Raw genomic sequence first — 22,672 nt, 5'->3', positions numbered from 1 at the left:
GGGTCTCAATTCCAGGTCAAGGACACTAAAGTCAAAATCCAAATACCAAGGAGAGGCAGGATTGCAAGAATCAAAATCAGGTTAACAGGCCAGAATCAGCAAGACTCCCATCAATGAAACAGTAGAGTTGAAAGGATAGAGTTGAGGTTCAAAAGAACAAGACAAGTTAGGCAGATCTCCAACAGAAAGAAAACACTTGAAACTCTTGCATACCAGGTCACATTGCTAACTCAGTCCGGCCTATGCACCTACCCTCAAACAACAGATCTGTTTTTCCTGATTAACCCAGATAACTTTTCAAGCAGAAGACTGAAAAGTCATCATAATAATCCACAATGACAAATTTAACATGACACATTCTTATTCCCACCTACCTGCTCAATATTATTCAGTTCTTCAATGAGATGACAGCTTTATTACAGTATTAACCCTTCACACAACAATTCAGATTCCACTGCCTGCCATCATCTTTAGTGACAGGTACTTCAGTCCTTATATTCCCTCTCATTTTCATTCTTACTTTTCCATGTTCCTTTGGTTTTTTGCACATATTCTACAAACATGAAAAGGGCATGCATACCTTCAAGAAGTCAATCTGGACAGGAATCTGCTAGAAAACAACAGGGAAGCTGGTACTCTAGGCATGCAGGATTTTTTACACTGCAGGCAGAGTCAAGTGGAGAATACACTGTCAGGCATCAGAGGCTTACAGTCATTCTTCCCTCTGTCAGCCATCTGAGCTTGTAAGCCCATGGTCTAAGCTGTGACATTTCACTTACTCTTTCTCTTTTCTCCTGTGTCCCTAGATTTTCTGTGGCATCTTGATTCTGATTGATGATGCTAGGTGTTTCTCCCAGATCTGAATTTCTCTAACCCTAGCTCAGAAACCTAATCCTAACTGCCTCTTCAAACATTTGGTCTGAACTCTGGGCTTTACCCCACTACATTTAACCAGAGAGCTGGTTAACATATAGATGAGGTACTCCTCATCTATATGTTAATTGATGTGTTGTATTGCCGTCCTCTCCCATTCCCACCTGCCAGAGAGCTGAGCAGGCACCTACTTTATGTAGAGGACAGTGACTGTTCATGTCTAATGTTTTCATTCAGTGGTTACCCCACCACTGTGCAAAACAGGACACTAAATAAATGTTATTTGTAAAGGATACTGATCACGGTCAGAAGTAAATCCCTGGTAAGAGTTGAAGGTTGTCCTCCCTGAGCTTTAAGAAACCCCACAGGCAACAATGGCTTTGCCCTAGGCAGCCCTAAGACTAGTCATTCAGGCACAAGTATACAAATTACTCCCACTCACAGGACAGCAGGACCCTTCCCCAAGCATGTGCAATTAAAACCAAAGGGCGAACAATGTTCACATCTTAGGTTCTAACGCAGAAACTCACTGATAGCTTGGGAGACTGTCCTCAAACCAAACATCAAAAAATTGTTTTAAGTATAACTCTTACAATGTTACCTCACTAAATCTGATTATATCAAAACTGATTTTTAGATTAAGTCTTTGCGGTAATTATCTCTGGTTACTAAGAAGTCACCTTTTTCAAATACTTCTTATATATGGCAAAATAAATTTGGGGAAGGACTTCCTCAAAACTAAAAATGAGGAATAATACAAAGAAAAAAATCAAGCTAATATCACAGTTCACTTTTCTACAGATATTGCAAGTAAATCTTAAGGATCATTTCCAGCTTAACAACTAATAAAGCAATCCTTCTTTATTCTCGAAGTGCATGTTAAGATGTTAGCACAGAGTTACTTCAAGTGTGTTTCTCATTTCACCAACAGCAATGGAAAGCTCTCAGCTGTGTGAACCACTGTCTCATGGTTCCTTTAAAACTGTAAAGTCTCAAATCAAACTCCTCCTTAATCATACACTGATTCTGTATATTTGTGCCTGTCAATCCAGTCAATGTACCTAAATGAGGAATGAACTCTCTCCAGTGTGATTAAAGACTATTCTTCTTTGAAGAAACCAATAATAAATGCATTCTTTAATTCAGAGATGGCATACATCAGTCATCAATTGGTATCAAATTTTAATGCATATTAATGCAAAAACACTTATTCTTTCAGTATTAATGAAGTCATGGAATCCAAAGGTACTCCTCATCTATATGTTAATTGATGTGTTGTACTGCCATCCTCTCCCATCCCCAACTGCTATGCTTGTTCAAGAATTCGCGATGGTAAACAAAGCTAGGTAGTACCATGTGGTGGGTATACATGTGACAGCAACCAGTTTGTAGGTCTCATGACTGCCTTGAAAGTTCTTCAAGTACAGTTGAGATTTTTAATAGCATCCCAACTGGAACTGTCACGGAAGCCAGTAGCCGCTGATAATGTAACATTACAAATGATGGACAATTTCCTATTTTCATTCTTGAATTCCTACAAAACTTGAGTAAGCATTATACAACCCAAAATATTATCAAATTAATCAGTGAGAAAAACTTTTAAATGTCAAAATGAAGTACCCTCTTTACCTTTATGATCTTTTTAACAATGGCTAAAATCAATCCACATTACTAAAATGGTTAATAATGTTCATCAACAAAGTTGAAGCACACATAACACAAACTGTAAAAAGCAGGAAATAATTTCTTAAAACTACTTTCCCTAGTACCTGAAAGAAAAGTTTACAACTTTAACTATATAGGAAACCTTTCCCTTAAGATCCAGCCAGCTAAAACTGGATGTCACACACAGGTAGCTCAAAAGGACAACACAACACTCATCCAGGAGTCTAAATAAAATGACTCTTTCCACTTACTCTGCAGTGGCACAAAATAGGAATACGGAAATCATTTCACATTCCAAGAGAACATTTTATTTTAACACATAATGCAGAGTTCTTCACCTGGGCGTTTTTAGAGGTCTATGGTTTGTATGTAAAATGCTGTGTATATATACATCTGCCTATGAAAAGTCTATTGTTCTCTCCACATTTTAAAAATACAGCCAAAAACAATGTTAGGAACCCATAGAGAGAATCATAAAAATTTTCCCCACCACTAATTTAACATTACTTTCATATGACCCAGCAAAAAGAAATGCTCAACAATGAAGGATACTAAAATAGTTACAGTAAGGTTCGGCTCACAACAGACTTCTACACAGAAAGCATTTTATTTTAATTTAAATTCATTCTCAAATGTCAAGAAAAAACTAAGGACTCTTATCAACCACTCTGACAAACTCTCAAAATAGGACACTAATAGGAAGATGATTAGCTTGGACTATATGCAAATCCATTCTGAATTCTTGTAAACTGAAACATTTTTGTTCCCATAGGAATTTTAAACTCAGAGAGGGTATGGCCACAGCTGGCTTTTTTTGCTTTGTTTTTGCAAGTTGTTCCCCCTGTTGCTGATTTTCCTGAAATATCTTACATACAGCAAAGATTTGTTAAACATCTAAACAAACAAATGAATAAATTACAATTACATGAAACTAGGAGTCAGATGGAAACCACCAGTTCTTTACAGGTACCAGCATAAGCTTGCCAGGTATTGTCTATGGATCAAATCTCCATTTCTGGCCATTTTTTTTTTTTAATGAACATATTAAGTGGCATGACAGAATAAGGACAAAATGTGACAACATTATCACAAGGTATGCATTTCAGTACAACTTTAAAACCAGGGAACAGGGCAGTACTGAGTAGAGATGAAATAAACAAACAGAAGCCGAGCCGGTCAGGACCGAGTAAGGTTGAGGTTAGTGGCAACAGCATGTGCGTGGTTTCCAGGAAACCTTCAGTAAGACTGCTGTTAGCCCTAGCCCCGCACCTTGCCCAACCCAGTGTGCTGCGTCTTCTTCCAGCTCCCGCCTGGCTCAGTGCAGCACTGCCCTGCTCCCAGGGGTGCAGCCGCCCCGCCTGAACTCACCTTGGCAGTAGAAGGGCCTGAAGTTTAAAACATGTTAATGCATCATGCCAAAAATGCAATCAACATGCACACTTCATACACTCATGTTTCCAAAGAGATAGAAAATGTGCCACCAATAAGAAATCTCTACACAGAACACCCTCAGAGGAGTTGGAGAAACAATTTGTTTAAAACTCACATTTACCACAAAAGTAGGAACACAACAACAGTGGTATTACTGCACCATGAAATTTCACCTAATGGATTAAAGTACCAAAAATAATCATGGCATCACCTACTTTAACTGCCATTATTTGCCCACTTGGTTTGTGGACCATTTTGTTGACAGAACCATAAGCTCCTCGTCCAATTTCTCCAAGGTCTTTCAAGTCCTCTGCAGTGAAATCCCAGTGTTGTTCAGGGGAGATCTTCAGTTTTCCTGATGACTCAATGCTGTGTGTTCTCAGTCTCTCTCTGTTAAAATATTGGGAAGCAATTTTTCCACATTTTAAATAGGTTTTAACTTTTTTTTTTAGTACTGATTAATGTGTGGGAAAAATGTTTTCTAAATTACTAAAATAGTCTGACCTCCAGGTTTTTGAAGTTTTTCATTTGTGTCATCCTGGTTTTTTACACACTGGATTAAGAATGATCTAGATTTAGGTAGTCAATACACAGCTTCAACGGGATTCATAAAAACAAATTCCCAAGAAGATTTTTAAAAATTCCCATTTATTGATTAAACTAATTCTGCAGATCAGTTTTCATTTCTAAATATAAGATCTTATTCAAACTTGGATAATGATTTATCCAAAGAGCATTATCAAGTGAGAATCCCAAGAGCTGCAAACCTCATTGCAAAAAAGTTCTTACCCTATCTTACCCAACATTAGTTATTCCAGTGCCTCAATCTTCAGTTAGTACAACTATTCCCAAAGTTTGCTGTACCTTACAATCACCTGGGGGAGATTTTAAAAATCTCAATGCCCAGGTATCATCATCCCATAGCAATTAAATCTGAATTATCCAGGGACAGGAGTCAGAAAACAGTATTTTTAAAGACCCCCAGATGATTCCAGTAATGTTTGGGAACTAGTGCCTTAGTATACTGTCCTGTTCTTGTTAATACCATCCTGAGGTGGGAGAACAGTTAACTGAATAGCTAGCTGGCTGTAAGAGGAAAATTGCCATGTGCTATTCAAAATTGAAATTTTCAACCCTCGTTCGATAAAGCAATGGGATAAAAAATGAGTGGCTCGTAGACAAAAGAGCTCACTCATTACATATTTCCATTAAATAAAAACTCATCTCCAAAATCTCAACCTGGAGATCAAAGTATTAACTTCTAACCATGCTTTGTAAAAAAGTAAATCCAATGAAAAATGTAAAATCAATCTGTTTCTCTCTCTTGCTCTCTCTCTCTCACACACACACACACCAAACCCCAATGTGTAGGAACAAACTATCAACCATACACACAACGAAAAGAATTCATTAAATATCAACTACATTTTTCAGTTTCATACTAAATGATCAGGATCTCTTTTAAACTCTGATCCTATGATACAAACAAGGAAAGTTTATGTGCTTGGTCATTATTTTTCTTCTTCCAAAATTTAGGAACGTTTTCTCCAATTAGTAGAATGGTTTTCTGTAGCAACTTTTAAGGCTCCCAAAAAACTTAGAACTTTAAAATCTACCCCCACCCTGAGAATAATCGTATGTACTAATATTAAGGTTCAAAGTTACACTTCAAAGATTCATATGCTTGGTCTAAATAACAATTTACTAAATCAGTGTTCCAAATAACAGACTTTCAAATCATACTAGGTGATAACACCAGCTTTCATTCATACAAGTGCTTTTCAGTTCAAAGTCCTTTCACCCATATTATTTGATACTCTAGCATCCAGAGTCACAAGAAGCCCGGAAATCAGTGGCATAAGTGACCATTTAGGTGAAGATGAAGCCGGAACTGATCTTTTAAGATGGAAATCAGGTCTAGGCAAAAATAGGAAACTCTTCTTGGTAATCTTTTCCATGAAGTAGACAGATTAAGCCTGAAAAAAGTTCTAACATGAAGTTCCATGTATAATGATTATTGTTCTATAATCTTTGGCAAGTAAATACTATCTCAATGGCATAGTTTAATCAGTGGTGAAATATACAGCACCAATCTACCACTGAGGGAAGCTGAAAAAAAGTTAATTAAAATTACTTGTAAATTGGAAGCAAAATTTTTTAAAGTGTTTGCTAACTGAAGGGCTGTGGCAGACAGGCTCCAGGAAGTCCCCATGATCTCCACCTTCTTAGTGCTCATATTTTTGTGTAGGCACATCTCTTTGGGTGTCAGTGGGACTCGTGACTTGCCTCTAACCAAGAGAATATGGTAAAGATGATATGACTCTCATGACTACATGCCATGTAATACTTATGCTAGCATTCTTGAGAACTGAAATGAAAGATATTTCATTACTATATAGAAATTACAGAATGAAAACAGTTACAATATTATCTCTATTATTTTAAAGATCAAATTTTAGTATTATGGAATACCTCTACTAATAGTTTAGCTCACCGCAGTTTCTTTTTGAAAATGAATAAGTTGAAAGCTAAGTGATACAGGGTATCTACTTGGGCTAATATCCAAAAACTGAATAAGGTGTCAGATGCACAATTCTGTAAATATACTAAATATACTAAAAGCAAATGAACTATACACTTTAAATGTGTGAACTGCAGAATATGTGAATTATATCTCAGCAAAGCTGTTAAAAGAGGAGAACGTGATTCCTACCCAGAGTTCCAAGTTTCTCATTTAGAAAGAAAAAGTGCTGTAAAAACCACAGAAAAACATGCCACAGTTATGACATCACCAAGGCATGTTCATACATTCGTCTTTATACTGGGCTAGCGATCTTTCCAGTAAAACTGAGTCCACTTCACAGCAATTGCTTTAACAGTTGGTACAACCACAATGGCTTCCACAGAAGGACTATACATAGATATAGCACCGGACTGACTAGATACAGGAACTAGACCAGAACCTTACCACTAAACTCTGCAGTCAATCAATTTCTGTCCTGAACTACGTAAGAGGCCTAGGAAAGAAAGAACATAAACAGTAGAAAACACACCCAATGAGAAGATTGGTGAAAAATACAAACCAATAAAGATATAAAGTTGCCCTTATTTGTTGATAAATATTTGCCTACAATTATACTCTTAAAGAAAAAAAAAAAAGTTCCCTGACTTTTCCTTGGGATATCACTTTCTTGAGAATGGGGACTATATTTTATCAAAAATAATTCCTAGTATAATTGGATTGTTTGTAACACAAAAGAAAAGTGCTTGAGGAGATGGATACCCAATTTCCCACGATGTGATTATTACACATTGCATACCTATATCAAAACATCTCACATACTCCATAAATATATACACCATGTACCCCCAAAAATAAAAATAATTCCTAAATATCCCTCATCTTTCCCTTCGTAATTTTCTGTGCATTATTTTATACAGATCACCCTTACCTGCCTCCAATGAACACTACATAAGGTTCCAACCCCAAGGTTCTCATTACCAACCTGGGAAACTCAGACAACAGCCACTGTGGCAGTAACTATCAGCTGTCACCCAACATCCATTCTCCTCTTCATCCTCCCTAACAGGATCCTCGTTTATGTGGGGCAGCAATGCACCCAGCTAAAAGGCTACATTTCCCAACTTCTATGAACTGAACTGTGTTTCCTCTCAAAATCCACGTTATGGCCCTAACCCCCAATGTGACTGTACTGAAGACAGGGCCTATAAGAAGATAATGAAGGTTCAATGAAGGTTAATGAAGGGTGGGGCCCTAATCCACTGGGATTAGTGTCCTTACAAGAAGAGAGACCACAGAGTTCACTCTCTTCTCATGCGCACAAGAGGTCACTGGAGCTCAGAGTGAGAGATGGCCATCTGTAAACCAAGGGAGGATGCCTCAGGTTAAAATCTACCTTGCCAGCACCTTAATCTTGGACTCTCTAGTCTCTAGAATTGTGAGAAATAAATTATGTTGTTTAAGCCACCTAGTGTATGGTATTTTGCAGCCCAAGCTAAGTCACCAACATTCCTTGCAGTTAGAGGTGGAAAACAGGAACACAGTACTTAAAAGGAGCTAACTCAGTTGGAAAAAAGACTCTTTTTCTTTTCCTCCAACCTCCTTCTTGTTGCCTGGAATGTAGATAATGACTAGAGCTTCAGCCACCCTCAATGCCCTGAAGAATTGAAATAATGTCCTGAGAATGATGGAGCAGAAAATAACATTGACTCCAATAACAATGAAGCCACTACACCAACCCTAGCCTGCCTATCTCCGGACTTTTCTATGGAAAAGGAAAATAAACTATCTGGTTTAAGCCACTATTTGTTCCTATCCTTCTTGTTGTTTAGATGCAAACGAACTTACTTTTAATTAATACAGCCCCTAGCATTATTTTATTTCCCAGGGATTCTCAAAGGAGGTAGTGCCCGGACACCTCCAGCATCAGCAGCAGTTTGGTCATCCCAATCACTGGGAAGTGCAAGTAGCATTTAGTGGCTGGGGGTCAATGATGCTAACTGTCTCCAAATCCACAGAGCAGTTCCAGCAACAGGCCAAAAGTATTTCCTTGAATAGAATCTTACCCTAAGACTATACTTTCAGGGGTCATTTCTATAGTTCATTACTAGAGAAGTTTCTCTGAACATCCAGAGCACCTAAGATGTGTCCATTCTCCTGAACTCATTCCTGATGTTTGATACCCTGGTTGAAAACAATTCAGTAAAGCATCCTGCCTCAGAATGACTTTCCTATCATCCTTCATGTGTCATTCCAAGGTTTCTTCATGAGTCATTCCAAGTTCTCTAGTCCATACCACAGTACCCTGCAAAAAACACATGAATAAAGCAATACAATTTGATTAAGATACACACACACAAAATACACACACACACAAAATATACACACACAAAAAATCCTTAACTCTGGTGTCCCTGATTTCAGCGCCTTACTATTCCACATCTAATAATTCTTGGTTCCCAGATACTTAGCAGTTCCACATTCTAGAGAAAACACACACACATACACCCAGAAAAACTACCGCAGGTGTTACAGACATTCAAAAGAAGTGAAATATGAATAGTCCTAACTTTTGCAAAACATGCAAGATTATAGATAGAATACTTAATATAGGGCATGAATTCATATAATACACGCCTTATTAAAAGTACAACTCAATGTACAGAAATATTTTGATATCAGAGATTTATCTTGTTAGATTAAAATCTGAAAACTAATTTTTTGAGCCTACATGTTTGCAGTGAAGTCCTTCCTGATTATTAATTTATCTTCTGGATAGAAATGACAAATGTTATCTGTTAACTTAAATTTAATACTGAATTAACACTACTGTATTTTAGTTGTTGTCCTTTCATTGACCCAGACTAATCTACTAGTCTGAAATTTCTGAAATTCTACAGATTAAACACACACACACATACACACACACACACACACACACACAAAGAACCGTGACATAATGTCCCAGAACATTAATCAGACTGGACACTGAAAAAAGCTGTATTTCTATACAATGTCTAATAAAGCTGCCTGGGACTTCGTATATAGGCAGGTGGTCTTGTTTTGTAAAGAAACACAGTGGCCAGTCAAGTAGGATTATTAGGACAGCTCTAGCCACATCCTCCACCTTCACTCCCACCCTCTATTAGATGCAGTGTGTTTGCTGTGCAAATTCAGCAGCAGGACCAGTACTTGAACCTCTTTTTCCAACCAGATTACCGAATCTAAAATCCCTCCTAAAGCTACAAAGGTAGAGGATAAAAAGGAAAATGGAAAAATCAATCATAATCCAGAAAAAAACCACTATTAACAATTTAGTACATATTATTTTATATCTTTCTATACTATGGGAATAGGTTGCAAAAATAGCATATTATACCTACTGCTTATAGATTTCACTTAATATATTTTAACACAGTCATTAAATAATTGGTATCACTACTAGAATGGCTGTGTACCAAGTCTGCACTGATTTAGGAGTACCATCAGCCAAAAGGTGCCCCACTGTACCTAGTCAACAGCACCTTTTTCCTCATGCCAATTGTTAGGGTTAGATCATTCTTTTCAACTGCTAGAGTTGAACATTCTTAAGCTATCTGGTGAACAATATGTCTTATTATTATTATTATTAACTGCCTGAGATAGCACCCCTGAGCCTTCCTGGTCCAGGTGTTTGTTTTGTTATCGCTGCTTCTACTAACAAGTTCCTTACCTATTAACACCATCAACCCTTGTCCTGCATTGCAAATATTTTCCCAGTTTGTTGTTTACCTTCCCTTGTGTTTATGAATTTACATTTTTTAAAAAATTCAGTAATTTGTATGCTTTCAAATCAATGACTGCCTTCAAATTCTTTTCTTTTGCTGTCATGCAGTATCGTTTATATTCACAACTGCATCAAAAGGGATTTCACTCTACCATTGCTTTTCAGGTCCCTAGCTATGTCTTTTCCTCATCTGTCCCTTTTCTATAATCTTGTTGCCTATCCATCCAGTCTGTTCTCTCCTCGAGATTTTTCCAATCCATTTTTATAAACGCCATGACTTCTTTCACTGTATTAAGAATGTCAGTCACTACTGTAAGAAACTATTTTGAATCCTGCAAGATATCTTGTTTGGAGATGCTCTTTCTCAAAGTCTTCAAGATATTATTCCCTAGTTCCACAATTCCTGTTTCCATCTCACAGTGAGTGTCAATGTGGCACTTCCACTTGTCCTACTACGAAGTATCAGGAGACAGACTTACCCTCATACCTAAAACAACTGAAAAAAACAGAATATATAGACAATCTGGAAGACAGTGGAAATCATCAGGAAACAAAGGGCAGCAGACACTGAAACATGGGAAATATGTAAGGTGAGCCCTACAACTGTCCCCAGCTTACTGCCGAAGAGTTCACCAACTGTGATACAGGGAGGGGGGGATCCAGGCAGATCCTGGCAGTACCCTTGTGTTGAGGACAAGGATCTGGGAATCTAGGGAGACCAAGGTAGCCAGGGTTCACATGGCAGAGTACAGTATAAGAGACAGCTACACAGAAAGAGAACCCCACCGATATGCAGAGGGCCCTCCTTGATCAGTGGATGATTGTGAGGAACCTATACAAGCCTGAAGAATAAGCCACCTAAAGGGATTAAGAAGGAATGATACCCAGGCTCATACAAGGCAGTTCCTATTCTTGGCCATTGGAGTGGAAAACTTCCTGACTGGAATCCAATAAAGTAGTTAGAAGGATTTTACCTTACTAGTGAGGCAAAATTAGCTCTCGAGTAGTCTCATCTGCGAAAGCTAAAAAGCAAGATCTGAAAGGATCAAAGTATCTCCAAGTAACTTAAACAAAGAACAAACCTCAAAAACATTCAGGAAAATACAAAAACAGCCATCACACAATAATCTCCGGCACACAATCTAAAATTACCACAGTATACAAAAAAGCAGAAAAACATGACCCATAATGAAGAGAAAAACATCAATCAATTGCAACTGACCCAGAAATGACAAAAACACTGGAATAAAGACAATGAAACATTTACCATGTTCCATATATTAAAAAAACTAAAGGATGGATAGAGTATGTTAAATATAGACGTGGAAGACAGAAAAAATAACCAAATCAAATGTCTAAACATAAAAACTACAACGAGAGGCCAGGCACAGTGGCTCACACCTGTAGTCCCCGCACTTTGGGAGGCCGAGGTGGGCGAATCATGAGGTTGGGAGTTTGAGATCAGCTTGGCCAACATGGTGAAACTCTGTCTCTACTAAAAATACAAAAAATTAGCTGGGCGTGGTGGTGGGCACCTGTAATCCCAGCTACTTGGGAGGCTGAGGCAGGAGAATCTCTTGAACCCTGGAGGCAGAGGTTCCCAGTGAGCCGAGATCACGCCACTGCATTCCAGCCCAGGCGACAGTACGAGACTCCGTCTCAAAAAAAAAAAAAAAAAACTACAACAAGAAAGAAGAAATTAATTCTGGGAATGATGGATATGTTAACTTGACTATGGTGATGGCATCACAGATGTACACATATGTCAAAACCTAGCAAATTATACGCTTTAAATATGTACAGTTTATTCTATGCCAAGTATACCTCAATAAAACTGTTGAGAGAAGGAGAGAAAGAGAAAGAAGATTATCCTTGGGCCGCACTCTACTTGTCTGATACAGATTTGTCCATTACATGCGTATGGTTCAAAGGCAGATTTGAGATATCTAAGGCTTAGTATATTACGAATTAGAGCACTCACTGCTCCCATGGTAAATTCTCCTCTCTCCAATTTCCTTGGTCTCTAATACTGTATTCTGGACTGACAACAGCAATATAAAAATACAATCCTAAGTCTATACTGGGCAGCACTATACTGTTACTACAATCCTTCTCTACTTCCACCTAGTACACTTCACTCGTAATGACACTTCCCAGATAAAATTCATCAGCATCCATTTCTCCTCCCTCTTCCCATCCCTCCCCAGTTTTTTCTGGTAGTTACCAGTGTGGGCAGGAGAAGAAATGAACATGAAAAGGGATGAAGTCTCTGCTATAAAAGAAATCCTGAGTAAAAATTTTCCTTATTCTGGCTGTGTTACTATTAGTATCCATTATCAGATCCTATAGGGAGTTAAGTCATCTTAATTTTCAGTGTTTCATATTTTCATCTTTGTTTCTTAATAAATATTTTAGCAGGACACTGCTACTCACATGTCATTTTGTACTACAAACCTCAAATTGCTTTTACAAAGTCAGAAATTTAGTTCTTAAAGCAAATTAAAAACCAAGAGTCTCAACTACTTTTCATTTGTGATCTGTTAGCTAATTCTTAATACTATTACTATGTGAGTTGTGTTTTGAACATCTACTTATTAAACACCCTCAAGCTTACTTTTATTATTTTTGAGACACTTATCTAAACATGTCGATGAGAAAAGGAAAACAATTTTATAGAAATAAATTTTATGTATAGACACATTTAGGAACACATGTATTTTACATAATACAAAGACCTGAAATCTAGGGTATTCATGAGTACCTTATACTGCTTAAATTTTAGCCTGTACATGTGAACTATGATCAACCAGCTTAATTTAATCCCAATCTATGCTTTACACCTGATTTTATTCTAGTTCCTTATGATATTCTTATCATATACTCATGATACTAACAGAAAAATTAAAAGTTAAAGTCTAATTGTAGTTGGATTCAAGGGAATTTGTATCTTTCTATGAAGCTATTTAGGCATACAATTCAAATGTTTTGTTAAAGGAGGAAAATAAGAAAACTTTCATTCCCATGGCTTCCTATTTGATGTTCAGAATATACATGGTCACAAACTAACAGAATTTGATTAGAAAGAAAACGCAGACTTCACTCTTGTCCTTCTAAGAAACTTCCTGAAAATACTGTATTGGGCTTCGTGTTCCTCCTCTGCGCCCATGAATGTTGAAATCAAGATACACCTAGTCTGTGCCAAACTCCTGATCTACGGTCCTAGTAACACTTTCAAAAAAGTATATTAGGCTAGTTTGGAACTGCTTACTTACTCTTAGTGAACCCTAATTTGGATTAACCATTTCTATTTAATTCTTCTATGATCATGTCCATGAAGTCTGTATCAGAAGCTTCATTTCAAAGTGCGCAGGTGAGAATATAGGCAATATAAGGTGGCTTTTCTCTGCAGCTCCAGCGTCTACATTGGAATTCCTTGCCTACTATTTGATTCTTCACCATGTGAATTCATCACTTTTTAAACATTTCAGAATATACCCAAATATGGTAAATGAGACTTCCAGGAAATGCAAATAGATATCTACCACTGTTATTATGGTTTACAAATATGTCCATATGAGAAGAGGAAAATGGCACAGACCTTCTCTCCTGCTTAGGCCAATAGTTTGTATGCTCCCACAATGACAAAAAGGCTCTCAACAAAAGCCAAGTCTCAGGTTCACTGGTCTATACATTGGTGTGTACTTTCTACACTGCCACTCCTCTACTTGCTTATTAAGTCTACTTTTGAATCATATATATATATATTTCCCAGTGCCATAATTTAGCCATGAGCCATCCCTCAAAACTGTGATTTTTGTTTTTGTGCCAACTATTTTTCATTAAAATTTCAAATTCATTTTGTTGTTTTTTTGGAGGTGGGAGTTAAGGGGAGAAAAATATGAAGAGACAAGAAGAGAACGATATGAAGCATCAGGCACTGGTCTTCATCCGTCTCCTGTGAATATTTTAGTACTCTTTCTCCTGTGAATTTTCTAGTACTCCCTTTACTGCTTATGTTTGTGTCACAAAGGCTATCTTCTATGATTCAACTATGCCTCTATCACCTTGCCTTTGAAACGTGAGTTTAATATCTTCTCCAGCAGGTCAAAGGAAACACTAAGAACTGGCTATCCTTAATATACAATGTGACTTAAGAAGCCAAAACCCAGTTCTTCAATACCATCTGCAGTAGGGTGAACTATATACCACCCACCACCCAAAAAAAAGATATGTCCATCCAGAATCTCAGAAAGTAACCTATCTTTACAGATTAAATTAAAGATCTCAAAAAAAGATTCTGGATTAGGTGGGCACTAAATAAAATAACTATCCTTATAATAGACCAAACAAAGAAAAGGAGAAGATAGAGATGCACAAGACAGACACAGGGAAGAAGGCGATAGAGATTACAGTTATGCTGCCACAAGCCAAGGAAGAGCAGCGGTACCAGAAGCTGAAAGAAAGGAAGGATCCTCCCCTAGAACCTTCGGGAGAAGCATGGCTCTGCCAACTTCAGATTTCTGGCCTCTAGAACTGTGAGAGAATAAATTTCTGTTGTTTTAAGCCACCAAGTTCGTGGTAATCTCACAGAAGCCTTGAAAAATCCAGTACACCATCTAAATCACGAGTCACAAACTTTTTCTGTAAAGAACCAGATAGCAAATATTTTAGGCTTTGCGGGCCACTAGTCTCTTGCAACTATGCAGCCATGTGGGTGTGGCTATGTTCCAATAAAACTTTACTTACAAAAACAAGCAAACAGGATGGATTCGGCTCATGAGCTGTAGTTTGCTGACTACATGATATAAATGATACCAAATGATATCTAGCAACCTAAATTGCATCTATCATGCAAATAATCTAAATCATATTTTCTATATCCTTTTTCTCTTTTATATTTATAATTATGCTCTGTATGATAAGCACCTTCAATTATCTGCCCAAATCCTATAGTTTTGTTTCCAGAATTTAATCTCAAGACACATTTCAGAATTTTTCTTGAAAATCCTCCACCAATCAACAGGGAGTGGAATTAGGGGCAGAAACTCTTCTAGGATTCTCTCATCACTTACGTAAGTACGCTAAGATGGCAGCAAACCTCCTTGTTTAATATCTTGGACATCTCTCAGATCTACCTATCTTTCAGCAAGTAATAGCTAATTATCTTAACAGATTTCTTTTTCCTGGACATAAGAACTTGATTTCTCAAACTTGACAATGTCTATTTTCCTTCAATAAATAAATATCTTCTTGTGCCCAGAACCACTATCCATAAGAACCTTTTATTATTTAATTAGTTTGAAGTATGTTTTCTCCTCTTATTTCACTATCACATTCTTCTACCTCGATCATCTGATCTTGATTTCTTCCCAATGCTATCAAATATACTTTCTTTCCCAAATCATTCCCAATGCTATCAAATATACCTTCTCTCCCAATCAAATATACCTTCTTTCCCAAATCATTTCCTTCTTTTTCCTAAGCAACTTAGACTCTATCAAGCCAGCATACACTAAAATGCCCCAAGCTGTTTTACTGTCTCCTCAGCATATATATATATATATAAATATACATATAAATATATATATATAAAAACATATATATATATATATATATATAAATGACTAATCTTCCTTAGACAGGAAAATAAAGGTAAGACATACCCTGCACACCACTGCAACTATTCTTCTGTGTCCGTACTGTTACAATCTCTAGATGAATACTGCTTTATGCATCCTTCTGCAATGCAGCTCTGTTAATTCCGGAAATTTCCACAGTAAACTCGGTCTGTCAGTTACCATGGAAACTGCCTGCTTCCTGGCACTACTAACAAATGAGTATCTTTGCTGTGATCTAAGATGAGGCAAAAGGAAAAACTGAAAAACGAAATGTCCAGAAGCATGGCTCAAACATTCTAAAAAGAAAATCTCAAATTCTGATATTCATATTTAGTGAACAGAATGTATTAGACAAATTAGATAAGTCTGCAGTATTTTGAAGTAGTACTGATTTATAAAATACAAAGAAATGTTTTATCACCACATAAAAGAGTAACATTAAAGAGGACAAGACAAACATTCATGTTTGCATCATGTTGCTATTGACTGTTTCCTAAGAGCTGATCCTGTGTCAGTTGTACTCAAAGTTTACCCTTTGAGTACAGAACAGTTTTTCTGGGCTATGCTTCTTCAAGAAAAGGTAGGGAAAACTGCCCTAAATCTATAGGCTACATGTTTTCATGAGATCCTTTCCCTGTTTAGGCCCCAATTTCCAGTGGCAGCTAAAACCTCTTCCCAAATAAGTAAGAAATTAAGAGTAGCTTAAAGTGTATCTCAGGAGTTTTTGCCAACAAGGTGGCTTTACTCGCATTCTCAGAACATTAGACACAGCCAACCACAATTCCTTCCCAACTGCACTTTAACAATGCTAGATTTCTATAACATCATGCACTACCAGTTTGCTTCCTAATTATCAAGCATCTTTTAATGTTTTTTTTTTTTTTGAGACGGAGTCTTGCTCTGTTGCCCAGGCTGGAGTGCAGTGGCGCCATCTCAGCTCACTGCAAGCTCTGCCTCCCGGATTCACGCCATTCTCCTGCCTCAGCCTCCCGAGTAGCTGGGACTACAGGCGCCCGCCACCATGCCTGGCTAATTTTTTCTATTTTTAGTAGAGATGGGGTTTCACCATGTTAGCCAAGATGGTCTCAATCTCCTGACCTCGTGATCCACCCGCCTCAGCCTCCCAAAGTGCTGGGATTACAGGCGTGAGCCACCGCGCCAGGCCCACATCTTTTAATTTTTGTCTGTCCCTCCTCTTCTATCCAACCTCTAAATGTTAGATTTTCTTGGGGCTCAGCCTTGGACACAATTTTCTCATCAAAATACATTCTCACTCTCTTCCTAGGCAACCCTTTCATCTATATGCCAGCAATTTTCAACTTTTATCTCCAATCTACAACTTCACCTCTGGCACCAGACTCATATTTTCAACACCAGAGTATGTGATATATGCACATAAGCACAGACACACATGTGTACACGTACATACTATACACACATGCTATATATATACGTATGTTTTGATATCGCTAATAAAATGTGTCACAGGTCCCTCAAACTTAATATATCTAAAACTCAATCTTGCCCTATGACCCCCACTTACAGATACTCCATACCCAGTAGTCTCCATCAGAGTAATCGCAACTAAACCCATTAATTCAAGCCAGAATTCTACAAGTCACTATGAACACCTTCCTCCTTATCATCATCTACATTCAAATTATCACCAATATTTATTAATTACCTCCAAAATTTCTTCAGTCTCTCTACATTTACTGTCATCAATTTAATTTTATTAAAGTCATAACGGGTAACTATTATGCTTTAACTATATTACCATAGCTTTATCAGGTCTCCCTAACTATATTCTTACCTCCTTTCAATACATACTCCACACGGCAGCCAGAATCGTTATTTTAGACTGTAAATAATCAGTTCAAATTGTAAATCGCTTACCTACTTATAACCTTTCCATAACTCCCCACTGCACTTTGGATGTCATCCAGCTCTTTATCCACAAGGCCCTACATTATGTGGCCCATCTCTCCATATCTAATTGTCTCTACACCCTTCATCTCAATGTGTTTTTCCTTCTCATTCAGTCATCCTCCATGGGAACTGCCATTCCTTCCATTCCATGACAAGTTGAATATTTCCCACCTTGATCATTTCAAATACATGCGATTCCTTCCACTTGGAACACGCATCAATCCCTCCCCCAAATCTAGTAAAACTCACTCAACTTTAGAAGCTTTCATTGACTACATTTTCACCACCCTCCTTCTAAATTAGGCCCGTATTTCATTTTCTCATAGCACCTGGTTCTCTTCCTTTAATAGCAAGTAGGTGATTATAATTTTATACACACACACGTCTGTGTCTGCCTCTAAATCTCAAGCTTCATGAAGTAACAATCACATCTCTTTTTTCAAAATGAAATACCTATGCCCACACCATAGTAACTAGCAGATGGCAGACATTCAACAAACATTTGCTAAATGTATGAAAGAACACATACTGGATTGCTTTGGTTTCTGGCAACTATGACTTGCTCCCAAAGCTCTGATGTTCTCCCTGAACTGTATGAGTTATCCCTATAGCCATTCCCCAAATTCCCCTTTTCTGGCATCCATTCAAATCCCAAGGAATACACCTCTTATATCTGACTTCTGCAGCTCCTCAGTCAGGAAAAAGTTTCATCTGTGTAAACCTGCAGTGCCCGCTGTACCAGTGGTCCTAAGAAGAAGCAAATTTGCACCCCAAGGTTCATTTGGTAATGTCTGGAGACATCTTGGCTGTCACAGCTAGTAGGGGGGCAGGTGTTACTGACATCTAGTGGGATGCCACTAAACATTTTACCATGCACAGGATGACGGCCTCCCACAACAAAGAATTTTCCAATCTAGTATCTCAATAGTAACAAGGCTGAGAAGACACAGCTACTTCCAGTCTCTCCTATGACAAGAAAAGGGCTGAAAATTAACAATCTATGAAGAATTAAACATTGGTTAATTTTTAAAAGTACATTTCACCAGCACAAAGCTGTTCTCTAAAACATTGTTTTTAATTAAACAATGAAAATAATCTAAATAGCTTTCAATAAGGAACTAGTTAAATATGTAATACACCTATACAATATAATGAATACTATATAACTAAGAATAGGTATGTGGGTGGGGCACAGTGGCTCACCCCTGTAATCTCAGCACTTTGGGAGGCCGAGGTGGGTGGATCACTTGAGGCAAGGAGTTCAAGACCAGCCTGGCCAACATGGTGAAACCCCATCTCTACCCAAAAATACAAAAATTAGCCATGTGTGGTAGTGCATGCCTAAAACCCAGCTTCTTTGGAGGCTGAGGCACAAGAATCACTTGAACCTGGGAGGTGGGGGTTGCAGTGAGCTGAGATTGTACTACAGCACTCCAACCTGGGCAAGAGTGAGAAAATCTCAAAAAACAAAGAAGAAGAAGAAGAGGAGGAAGAGGAGGAAAAGGGTATGTGTTAATTCAGAAATATTTTCAAGATGTACTAAGTTACTAAGTGAATAAAAAATCAAGCTACAAAAAAGTGCAGAAAAAAACTGCTTTTTTGTGTAAATATTCTTTAAGGATCTATATAAATTATGTATTCTGACATATAATAAGCTTTTCTGCAAGGCATTTTACATTTAATAGGGTTATCTTTGGAGATAAATATTAAGGGCATGAAGCTGATTTTTTGTTTTATAACTTTCTGCACCAACTGAATTCTCTTACCAGAAGCAGGTACTACTGATTTTTTAAAGGGTAACATGAACTACCTAGATGATAAGATAATGGGCCATTTTGGCTTTCTTCTTTATACTTTTTCTGTATTAAAAAAAAAAAGAAAAAACAATAGTAAATGTTATTTTTAAAGCACACTAAAAACATGTCCCCAAACACTTTTTAGGGGACTCTAGCTACTTAGGGGTACACTATACCTGATGTGGTGCAACAGATACTCTAGATTAATCCTCAAAAGAAACTTGATAACCTTCTTAAAAATTTCACTCTAGGGTTCTTTCAAACATCATGAAAGGGGAAACCACATGGGCAGAAATAAAATTTATCACAGTATTGTTCCACAGGCAGAAAAGCTGAATTCAATAAAAACACAGTGTTCATATATTTATCAAGTCATCTAAATTGTCGAAATATACAGGTGCTTTGAGAACAAGGACACAAAACCACAAATACTGTTCAGTGAGAGTAAAAAAATCTATCAATATAATTTTTATTGTTACTGGCCAGGCACAGCGGCTCAAGCCTGTAATCCCAGACTGTGGGAGGCGAGTCAGACAGATCACCTGAGGTCAAGAGTTCGAGACAGGCCTGGCCAACATGGCAAAACCCCATCTCTACCAAAAATACAAAAATTAGGCCAGGCGCAGTGGCTCATGCCTGCAATCCCAGCACTGTGGGAGGCTGAGGTGGGCGGATCACCTGAGGTCAAGAGTTCAAGACCAGCCTGGCCAACATGGCGAAACCTTGTCTCTACTAAAAATATAAAAAACTAGCCAGGCATGGTGGTGTGGGCCTGTAATCCCAGCTACTCAGGAGGCTGAGGCAGGAGAATCACTTCAACCCAGTAGGCGGAGGCTGCAGTGAGCCGAGATTGCACCATTGCACTCCAGCCTGGATGACACAGCGAGACTCCGTCTCAAAAAAAAAAAAAAAAAAAAAAAAAAACACTAATAATAATAATAACAATAATAATATATGTGTATATATAATTGTTATTGTTCTGGATTGCTTTTAAAATTGAGGCATCATTTACATATAGTGAGATGCACAAATCATAAGCACATGTGGCTCAATGAGTTTTGACAAATGCAGACACCTTTCTATTTCACAAAATATAGCAAGATATAGAGGCATTCCATCATCCCAGAAAATTCCCTGGTTCCCTGGTGCCATTCTTGTCAATCTCCTCCAGAGGCAAGCACTGATCTGATTTCAATCACCACAGATCTGTTCTGCCTACTCTAGATTTCATAAAGATAGAATCAGTATGTTCTCTTTTGTGTCTGGCTTCTTCTGCTCAGCATTTTCAGAGATTCATCAATATGGTTGCAGGTATCAGTATTTTCTCCACTTTATTGAGGAAGAGTATTATATTAAATAATATACCATAATTTGTTTCTTCATTCTTCCATTATTGAACACTCTGGGTTCTTTCTAATTTGGAGGCTATTCTGAATAAACTTTCTATGAACATTCACTTACAAATCTTTCTGAGGGTATTTTCATCTTAGGCAAATAACAGAAAGTAGGACTGCTGGGTCAGGAGGCAGGTGCTTGTCTCATTTTATTAAAAATCTAACAAAGAGTTTTCTAACATGGTTGTACCATTTTCTGCTTCCTCAACAATATAGGAAAATTCTGCTTATACCACATATTTGCCAAGATATTGCCTGGTCTTTTAAATTCTAGCCCTTCGGGTGGAGGTGTAGTGGTATCATCTTTTTGTTTTAGTCTGCATTTCTCTTATTACTAATGTTCTTATGGCTGTTTCTCATATACTTATCATCCATTCCAATACCTTCTTTGTGAAGTGTCTATCAGAGTCTTTAAACCATTTTTCAAATTGGGTTCTTTGGGCTGGCCCAGAGGCTCAATACCTGTAATACAAGCACTCTGGGAAGCCAAGGCAGGGGGATCACTTAAGGAGAGTTCAAAACCAGCCTGTGCAAACATAGCAAGATCCCACCTCTACAAAAAAATTTTTTAAATGAGTCGGGCGTGATGTAATGTGCCTGTAGTCCCAGCTACTCTGGAGGCTACGCTATGATGCACTCCAGCTTTGGTGACAGTGAGATTTTGTCTCAAAAACAAAAAAGTAAACTGGGTTGTTCTGAGTTTTAGTTTATTATATATACAAAAGTCCTTTGTCAAGATATATATATACATTGTGAATGTTTTCTTCTAGTCTCTTTCTCTCTCTCTCTTCCCCCTTCCCCTCTCCTCCTCCCTGCTTTCCTCCCCGCCCCCGCCCCCTGACAGAATTTTGCTCTTGTCACCCAGGCTAGAGTGCAATGGTATGATCTCTACTCACTGCAACCTCCGCCTCCCAGGTTCAAGCAATTCTCTCGCCTCAACCTCTCAAGTAGCTGGGGTTACAGCCATGCGACACCACACCCAGCTAATTTTGTATTTTTAGTAGAGATGGAGTTTTACCATTTTGGTCAGCCTGGTCTTGAACTCCTGACCTCAAGTGACCCGCCTGCCTCAGCCTCCCAAAGTGCTAGGATTACAGGCATGAGCCACTGCGCCTGGCCTTGCCTGTTTATTTTCTTAAAAAACTTCTGATGAGCAGAAATTTTTAATTTTGATAAAATCCAATTTATTATTTTTTAGTGGTTTCTCTGTCCTATCAAAGAAATTTTTGCCTATGCCAGATAACAAATATATTTTGGATGTTTTCTTTTAGAAGCTTTATAGAGTTTTTGCTTTTACTTTTAGGTCAGTGATCCATCTTGAGGTAATTTTTGCATATGGTGTGAAGCAGAAATTAAGATTTATCCTTTCAAACCTTTTTCCAGTTTGTTCCATCACTATGAAAAGCCTATCTTTTTTCCCACTGAACTGTATAAGCACCATAGTCAAAAATAAATTGACTATACATGTGTGTTTGTCTACTGGACTTTCTATTATATTCCACTGATCTCTTTGTTTATCCTTAATATCCTTCCACCAAGCCTTAATTACTGTAGCCTGTAGGTTGTACTTGTAGGCTGACAGTGTTACAGTTAACCTTGAAATCAGGTCGTTTTAAGTCCCCCAACTTACTGTTTTACAAAATTGTTTTTAGCTAGGTCCTTTGCATTTTCATACATAT

The 22,672-nt window shown here is 37.8% G+C and overlaps 1 protein-coding gene and 1 pseudogene across 2 annotated transcripts in view; one reads left to right on the top strand and one right to left on the bottom strand.

The window, feature by feature from the left end:
- MAP2K4 (mitogen-activated protein kinase kinase 4) overlaps positions 1-22,672 on the bottom strand; it is a 121,040-nt gene that overhangs the window by 57,132 nt on the left and 41,236 nt on the right. For both annotated transcript variants that reach the window (XM_054456258.2, XM_063656187.1), the window contains one exon: positions 4,185-4,359. In XM_054456258.2, the coding sequence (XP_054312233.1) occupies positions 4,185-4,359 (175 nt within the window). The remainder of the gene's footprint in view (positions 1-4,184; positions 4,360-22,672) is intronic.
- Positions 8,560-8,651, top strand: LOC129018421 (small nucleolar RNA U3; annotated as a pseudogene).

The sequence above is a fragment of the Pongo pygmaeus genome, chromosome 19, assembly GCF_028885625.2.
Source record: "Pongo pygmaeus isolate AG05252 chromosome 19, NHGRI_mPonPyg2-v2.0_pri, whole genome shotgun sequence".
NCBI classification, from domain to species: Eukaryota; Metazoa; Chordata; class Mammalia; order Primates; family Hominidae; genus Pongo; species Pongo pygmaeus.
This window is presented reverse-complemented; position numbering and strand designations above follow the sequence as displayed.